Source organism: Cololabis saira, chromosome 3 (assembly GCF_033807715.1).
Source record: "Cololabis saira isolate AMF1-May2022 chromosome 3, fColSai1.1, whole genome shotgun sequence".
Lineage (NCBI taxonomy): Eukaryota > Metazoa > Chordata > Actinopteri > Beloniformes > Belonidae > Cololabis > Cololabis saira.
Genome location: NC_084589.1, coordinates 29,161,602 through 29,169,756, shown reverse-complemented (window position 1 = coordinate 29,169,756; position 8,155 = coordinate 29,161,602). Strand labels below are relative to the sequence as shown.

The 8,155-nt window shown below is 43.9% G+C and overlaps 1 protein-coding gene across 2 annotated transcripts; it reads left to right on the top strand.

Annotated features, from left to right (window-relative positions):
- On the top strand, positions 1-7,942 carry si:ch211-154o6.3 (uncharacterized protein LOC563854 homolog). Of its 2 annotated transcripts, XM_061717119.1 has the most exons (14): positions 1-263; positions 1,290-1,435; positions 2,969-3,087; positions 3,524-3,756; positions 4,084-4,207; positions 4,471-4,592; positions 5,094-5,180; positions 5,344-5,433; positions 5,760-5,848; positions 6,458-6,680; positions 6,764-6,886; positions 7,018-7,183; positions 7,380-7,468; positions 7,677-7,939. In XM_061717119.1, exons 3-14 carry the CDS (start codon positions 3,074-3,076, stop codon positions 7,766-7,768), a joined length of 1,452 nt encoding a protein of 483 aa, XP_061573103.1. In that variant the 5' UTR covers positions 1-263; positions 1,290-1,435; positions 2,969-3,073; the 3' UTR covers positions 7,769-7,939. The 2 variants fall into 2 exon arrangements, with proteins under 2 accessions (XP_061573103.1, XP_061573102.1); XM_061717118.1 differs by lacking the exon at positions 1,290-1,435 and having other exon boundaries at positions 7,677-7,942.
- Positions 7,943-8,155: the final 213 nt, after the last annotated feature.

Sequence of the window (8,155 nt, the reverse complement as noted above, 5' to 3'; positions counted from 1 at the left end):
CCGGCGACACGTCCCTTCAGCACACGGCTGATCCGGCACATACATTTTTATGAATTTAATTTCCCCCTGATAATATTTTGTGGAGATGTTGTTAATGTGACAAAACTGTGAACAGCCGAGCTCCAGTTTTAAATAGTAGTTAACCCGCGGCACTTTAGACAACGCCCGAGCTTCAGATGGGGGAGGTGAGGCTGCAGAAGAAGTTGAGACAGATTGAAAATCTGGAAATAAAAATCAGTCTGACTCCAGAGGAGAGATTCAAGGTACAGAAACACTTCATCTGTATTTGATCTCCATATGAGACTTGGACAAATCCTGAATAAATTTCCCACAGGTGAAACAAGATTATGACTGCGGTGGCAAAGCAGATATAGTCTGAGCAGAAAGATGTAAAAAAAAGACAAATACAGCATAAGTTCTGTGTTAAATCAGTACCGTCGACTTTTTTTTTTGTTCAGTATGAAGATTACACAGCTAGCACTTCATGAAAATGAGGTAAAAGTAAAGTCATGGTTGTTATACTTGCAATAACAGTGTTGGCTTCAGAAAGGCAGTGATCAACATGAATTAATAATAGTGCAATGAATAATTTGGCAGTTTTTGCCCTCGGATCTCACTAAGATCAGATAATCGTTCATTGAGCTGAGCACATCAGGGGAAGTAATCACCAGGATCCTCAACAGAGCCTCTTCTTGTAAAGGGCACTGTCTGAAAGGTGTAAAATAAGTAGTCATGCCCTGCTACAGAGATTTGTAAAGCTGAACTGCTCCTGGAAATCCTAACTGATGGAGATTATAAGAACATATGTGGTGAAGGTTAGGGGAATTGCTGCGTTGGGACCCACTCTTCTAACCAAAACACAACAGTATGAATAATTACCCACCTAGTCACATTTGGTTATATACTCACAGTGGATAAACACAGCTATGTTTAGTTCCCCTTAATGGTTGTCTTGTGATACCATTTGTTACCAATGTTACCATTTTAATATCGTCTCCACTTCTCCATTACTACAGCTCAGAGTGACATGAGGCTTTATTTGCCATCTGCAATATTTGCTTTTAATGTTTATAATAACATTGTACAGACAAAATACAAGCATGTATCCTGAGATTAACACATTTGATGCACAGCAGTATATTGTGGGAGCAGTTCAGATTAGATCAAACAAGCTCCAACATAGAAATCAGGCTAACACTGTTCTTCATCAGTAGAAATTACTCTCTCTTATTTCATGAAAGTTTGTAATTTTCAGAATGTTCTTCTTTTTTTTGCTTTTCCATTGAAAGGTTGTTCCAGTTGCGTCAGATTACCTGTTTCCATTTTACCCTGTCTTCTACATCTTCATCTGTCACACCAACCAGCTGCATCTTCTCTTTGATCTTCGCCCCTTTCTCCTGCCTGGCAGCTGTATCTCCACCATCCTTCTACCATTGTATTCAGTATTCCTAATCTCTTTGTATTCAAACCGTCTCATCGAGCCCCACTACTTTATTTCAAACACTTCCAGTCATGTTTCTCTAATATGCTCATTCTTAATTCTATTCATCAATCCCAAATAAAATCTGAACAACTTGTACTCTGTACACCTCCAGCTCTGCTTATTGTCTCTTGGTCAGTGCTGCTGTTTCCAAGCCAAAGGGAAGAGGTTTCACTACCATCTTGTAAACCTTTTCCTTTATTCTCACTGCCACTCCTCTATCACCGGATAAAATGTTTTAGGTTTAGGAGAGTCTGATTGGTGTAGTTTCTGTTTGTACAGTATACTAAAGAGACTGAAAGATAAATGTGGTAATTAAAATTTTAAATAAAACAACGAAAGGGGTGCCGAGACTTTTGCACAGTACGACAGGTGTGTTGTACTGTGCATAAAAAAAAACCTTTATGCGTTTTTATAAAACAGATATAACATTTTCAACTCAAACTAGTACAAAAACCTTTGAAATAAAATCAATGACTGAAATGTTACAGCCATTAAATATGTTTGTAAAATGACCTATTTCCAAAACAATATCGAATGATAAAGTAATACAACCATTTGATTGAAAATGCAATAATTATTTTTGGGAAAATACACAAAAAAATTAAAAATACAAAATTCAAATATTTTTGCAGCCCCTAAAGGTATATAAAATTAGATATATTGGTATAAACTAATAGAGACAATAATTTCTGAAAATGTAAGATTTTTTATCTGAATATAAAATTATTTCTCAATATTTATCAGCTTACTAATGTATTACCAAATATTCAGCCACACGTTTTCAGCTGAAAATCCTGAAGTCACTGGTGTTTCCACTTAAATTTAAAGACAATCCAGTGAAAAGTTGATGACTGGTGAGATTTAGAAAGAATTAAAAATAATAAAATGTATCCATGACAGTAAAACTCAAAAACAATCTGGAGTAGAAATGTACAGTTTTTCTGCGATTCCATGATGCATTGTTTTTCTTTCTTTTTTTTTGTTTCCAACACTATTTAGTGCAGAAAGATTACACTTCCCACAATGCAACTGTGTAACTTCTCTGGGTATATACTGTATGCTTTGTAAATGTGGTGCATCTTGTTAAAATCTACAACCTGTTGAACATCTCTTGTCTAAAACCCTACATGGGGAAAAAAGCTTGACGTCCTCAGTCGCTTCAAAGCTCCACCGCTGCTGATGTTTTACGATTGTTTGCTGATGCAAGGTAGTGCATCGGATATTAAAAAAGAAAAGGTGTGATAAAACGTATGACGTTGCTGGAGTGATCCTTTAACAGAGGAACCAGACACTTGATATACACTTGACATCCAATTTACTCATTCATGCATATTTCAAAGCTCACAATCAGACAGCAGAGCGAGTATGCGGTGAGCTGCTGCCTAATAAATCAAGACAGGCTGACTGTGTTGGTTTGTGCATATAAACAACTTGTGGATTTAGCAGCTTGCTTTACAACCAGTCTCGTGTCTTCTTCCCTGTCAGATCTCCAGGAAGGAGGAGCTGCGCTCCAGATTGGCTGAGCTTCAGCTGCAGCTTTCTGGCCCACAGCAAACTCCTGGGATTCTGGGAGACGGAAAAAAGGAGAAGATGAAAAGACAAGTGTAAGGAAGTGAGGGAGAGGTACCAGTGGGGGGGGATGTGGGGGCATATGGAGAGATGTAACAACATTCACTTTCAACCCTTTAATCTTTTTTCGTGAGTCTCTACAAACACACCGTTGGTCAAACGCTTGCGAGAATTCAGAAAAGGGAAGTTTCTGCTGTGTGATGTGTCGTGTAAACGTCAATAAGTTATGCCATCTTCCTTGTCTGAGTCCCTCGGGGTTTCGTGGAGATCACTCAGATTTGCATATGTAGAGATAAATCTGAATGATCCACATTTACTCTAACACACAGACTAAGAGCTTCCTAAAACGCCCTGTTTTTGTCTGTAAGGCACTTGGAAATCGCCCCCAGGTACTCTTGCTGTCGGAAAGGACACCGTGTCCACTTTGCATTTTGAGTACTGATTCAGCTCCTGCTTTCTGCCCTGGCACAGAGGGGATCCCTCCGAAGCGCCTCCATCACAAATGTCTCCAGCCTCCAAGATTCATAGGGGAGAAAATGAGACCAAAGCTCAGAATACGCCAGGGTCACCTGCCAGGCAGAGGCAAGCCAGAGCGGATGCAGCAGAGATGGACAGAGCCCAGGACGGGGCTAAACCGGGCAAGGTGTCACAGCGCAGCAGAGATGTGTCAGGGAGCTGTCCACAGCAGCAACTGCAACAGGAAGGTGGGGTATTTAAAACACAAAGAGTGACTGAGGAGATTGTCTTCACACCTTATCACAGGCAGCGCCCTAATTTGCGATTATTATCTAAAATCAGATTATACACTTCTGCCTCGGAGAGTCCTAACAAGCTCATGTGGTTGCGTGGATTAAAAGCACCAGGCTGCATTTGTTTCCCCGAGGACAGGGCCCACGTCTTGCATCCTTGAAACTTCTTTAGCCCCACGCTCTGCAGCAGCAGACTAATCCATAATGAAGAATCATGTAGATTAACAAGCAAGGGTGCCGATGAGTCAACATCACTAATTGCACAAATCATTTCTTTTGCAGAAGCTGAGTTTACATCCCTCAAAGCATCTTGGGAGAAGGCAAGGTTTCGCTTGAGACTCTTGGACGGTCACAATGACATCATCACCAGCGTGGTTGCTGTTGACAACCTGGTGGTTTCTGGAAGGTAAAACAGAGCATAATTTGCATAATGGATGTGTAGCGTGAATATTTCAGCAAAATTATTGCCTAATAAGCTCTTGCTCCTTCCCTCGCTGCCTGACATGTATTTGCTTTTCCTCCTCCGCTCCAATCAGTCGGTTCAAATCTCTTGGAGTTTATGTTAAATGGTTTTTCAACTTTTCTTCTCTCGTCTGCCTTGGCTCCCTCATCGTAACCGCCTCTCTGTGCTTCCTGTGTTCCCTCTTTTTTTTACTCCACCCACCTAAGTCGAGATACAACGGTGAAGGTGTGGCATGTTCCCACGGCAACAGAGCAAAAGAACCTGGGGGGTCACACCGGCGGAGTCACCTGTCTGTCTGCGCCTCCCCCTGAGTACTGCAAGAGGCTGGGTGAGGACACACAGAGACACGCTTGTGGGCTGGCTGCGCCTGAGTAATGCCCGCGTCCTGCGGCCTGGTAATTATTGGAGTGGTTCGTCGGCTCAACCCCGGTGAGAGATAACCTCGGCAGACACTTTAGAGAGTTCACTGTCTGAAGCAGCAGCCTTCCACCATCCGACTCCCTCTCCTCCTACACTCCCTCCCCGCCTGCTCCCCCGACTTAAAACAAAGAGTTTGGAGGTGCAGCTCATTATTGATGCAGCTCAGTCACACTGGAGTCACTCTGCGTTAATCAACTAATTAGTTTACAATCATGTGTATTCTCTCCTCGGCTCCTTCTTGCAATCTGTCTCCTATCATTGTCTGCATCATCACTTCTTTACGTCTTCCTGTCAGTTTAATTTTATCCTTATCTCTCTTCTTTTTCTCTCTCTTTTTTAAACCCGTGACCTCTCCTCATGCTCTTCATCCCATGTCCCCTCCCTTTGTCTGTGTTTACCCTCTCACCAGCCGGGTCCCTGTCCTTGTCTGACAAAGAGAGGTTTATTTTGAGCGGCTCTGCAGACTGCTCTGTGAAGATCTGGGCCCTGAGCACCGGTACGCTCAATAACCACACACACATGAATATACATAAAAGTTTTTAATATTAAAGTATAGTGGGCCTTGGGACTCCATCTGGGAACTACACACACATTACGGGTGTGTGCCTGTTAGACTGATGGCCTGCCTGCTGTCAATTAAATTTCACTTTCGCCTTCAGGGCAGTGTGTTAAGTCTGTCTACACATTCAATGCCGTGACGGCGCTCTGCTTCGTGCCGGAAGGGGATGGATACATCATTACCGGATCAGGTGGGTTTTTGTGAGGACAGAAGGTCCGCAAAACATTGATGAAAGTCATTGAACCCAGAAAATTGTTGTAATCGCATCAGATTTGTGTCACATGTCTGTTTTTTTAAATATGCGATATTTCCCTCCCAGTTTGTTGTCGTGTCTCTGCCACTATTGATACTGAGTCTGACACTGTGTGGCATCATTTGCCAGTGAGTTAGTGTAGCGTAGTGCTATCGAGTTGAGTTGAATCAGCAGTTGCGCCCAGGTGGTTCAGCTGTGACCAACAGCGGTTACAGACCGTTGCCTGTCATCACACATTAACCTCACATTCTGCCACTCTGCAGACGGGGGAAAGGTTCAGGCCTGGAGCTGGCACAGCTTCCAGAACTGCCAGTCAGTCAACGCGCACCAGGAAGCAGTCACCTCCATTCAGGTGTGTGGGTCATCCACCTGTCGAGCATGACACGCTCTCCACAGTGAGCAGACGCACTCAGTTTATTGTCAGCAGCCAATGGCTGAGACAAAAAACGTGCTTTAAAAACTGGCCAAACTAGTTTTTAGAACTCTTAATTGGTAATTTTGTAAAAAAGCCTCTTCCCAAGACATGAAATGGGTGTACTTCTCCACTTTTATCCTCACAATCCTTCCTTATTTATTGCTTTCAAGTGGAAATCAAAGATATTTTTCGAGATGTAAGCTGTGGGGCCCGTCCAATTTTAAAGCATACTGTGTTTATTTTGAGCTGAAAGGCTTTTTATGAATAATAAAACCCTGAGCTGCATATGGACATTTTTTTTCAATTTGCAATCATCATAATATGCCTGAAGCATTAAAGCATAGCACATCATTGTCATCCTCTTTTGTTGTTTATCATGCCAAGCGCACAATCCATTTATAACCGGCAGCGGCACAGAAACATCTTGAAACTATTTGTACACTTCTTTTTCCATTTTCACAAACATCCATGCACTTTCTTCTCCGCCTCACATTTGGGTAAGGACTCAGATCACCATGACAACTGTGTCTCTAATGCCCTCCACAGTCTCAGGGTCCGCTGGTGTTCAGCGGCTCGGCTGAAGGAGGGGTGTCTGTGTGGGAGAACCGATGTTCGGATCGTGACCCCCTGAAGCTGCTGCACCACTGGAGTGGCCAGGTGACGGACTTAGGCGGGGGGGCAGACGGCCGTCTGACCCTCAGCCCGCGGGGGGACAGAGTGTTCTTGGCTTACGGACGAGCGTGGCTCAAAATCCTGCACTGGAGGACAGGTAAGCTCTGGGATGGGACGGGCACAAACACAAGGGGAAATGTGCATAATTGCTCCTGCGTAACATCTGTCCAATTATCACAGGAATGATGTCCAAGTTGACCAATCACAGCAGTATCACTGGGGTAACAGATTGTGTGCACCAGACTGGAGGCCTCCTAATTGGCTCCAGCTATGACCTGGCGAGTGCAGAGAGCGCGCTTAATTGTGAGTCATGGAGTCAACCGTGTGCGACTCTCTCTCTACTCTGAGAGAGTGTGAAAACAAAATAAGATCAAAACTACTTTGTGTACCCCCGCTAAACTTCAGTCCCTTTAATCGCTCTCTCCTCTCTCCAGTGTTCTCTCTGCCTCAGTGCCGGTATCTGGCCTCCTTGACCTGGCCAAATGCTCCCAGAATCCTCTGCTTTGCTGCGTGGACTACCGGGAGCGGAGACCATCGCTGGGTCACCGGAGGTCGGGACCTCATCGTTTGGGAGCAGCTCCCCAGTTCTGGGAAGCAGAGGTGGCCGCAAAAAACCTGTTAATACTGCTGCCTTAAAACGTTTTTATTTCCTTTTTGAATATTCATTAACTCTTCTTGGGTCATTTGCATTAAATTGGGATTTTGTTCTGGGATTTAACATGTGTTAATGAGCTGAACCGATTTGAACACCTCTATTGATATCATGTGTTTAATAAACTGGGTCTGCATGTTACAGGGGGGACGTCACCGTAAAGAGAGACGCTCTGATGGACTCGGGTTTTCTGGAGTCAGAGAGTGACACAGAGGATGACGAGGAGACCGACGGTACACACACACACACACACACACACACACACACACACACACACACACACACACACACACACACACAATGTGGGTTCACACATTGCTGCGTGCTCGCTTTACAGACACATTTAATGAGAATCGCAGAATTGCAGAAATTATCACCACCGTGTTAATTTTAGATGATGCATGTCTTGACAAATCCTAAAGGACCGGTTGTCACATTTAGATTATGAAGATGATGACGAACGAGAAGACAGCCGGCGCGACAGTGACAAGGATGGAGGGTCCGGCTCGTGGCTGCGCTGCCTTCTTCAGTGAGCGGCGGTCTCTGGAGCCAGCGATCCCACTGCCCGCAGTTACGAAGAGGAAACGAGAGGGTGGGAGCGTGGGGACAGAAAAGGGGTGTGAAGTGACAGGCTGTTAGTGTGGGAGAGGGAGCATATGGACGAAGAGTGTGTGTGATGGGCAGATTGTTTTCTATGTAAATATTTTCACATGTAATAAAGCTGTCACACTGTGACTCTCACCTCCCAATTTGCATCTTTTGTGTTTTTAGTTTTTTTCCCTTTGTTTTTTCCCTGTGACCCTGCATCTTCTTGACATGCCGGTACATCCCTCCTCTCTGCTGGTGCAACCTGTGTAAATGAATATTAATTAAATTGGGCTCCATCTCTGTTCCTCTTATCTAATTTTTCCTCCCCCTTC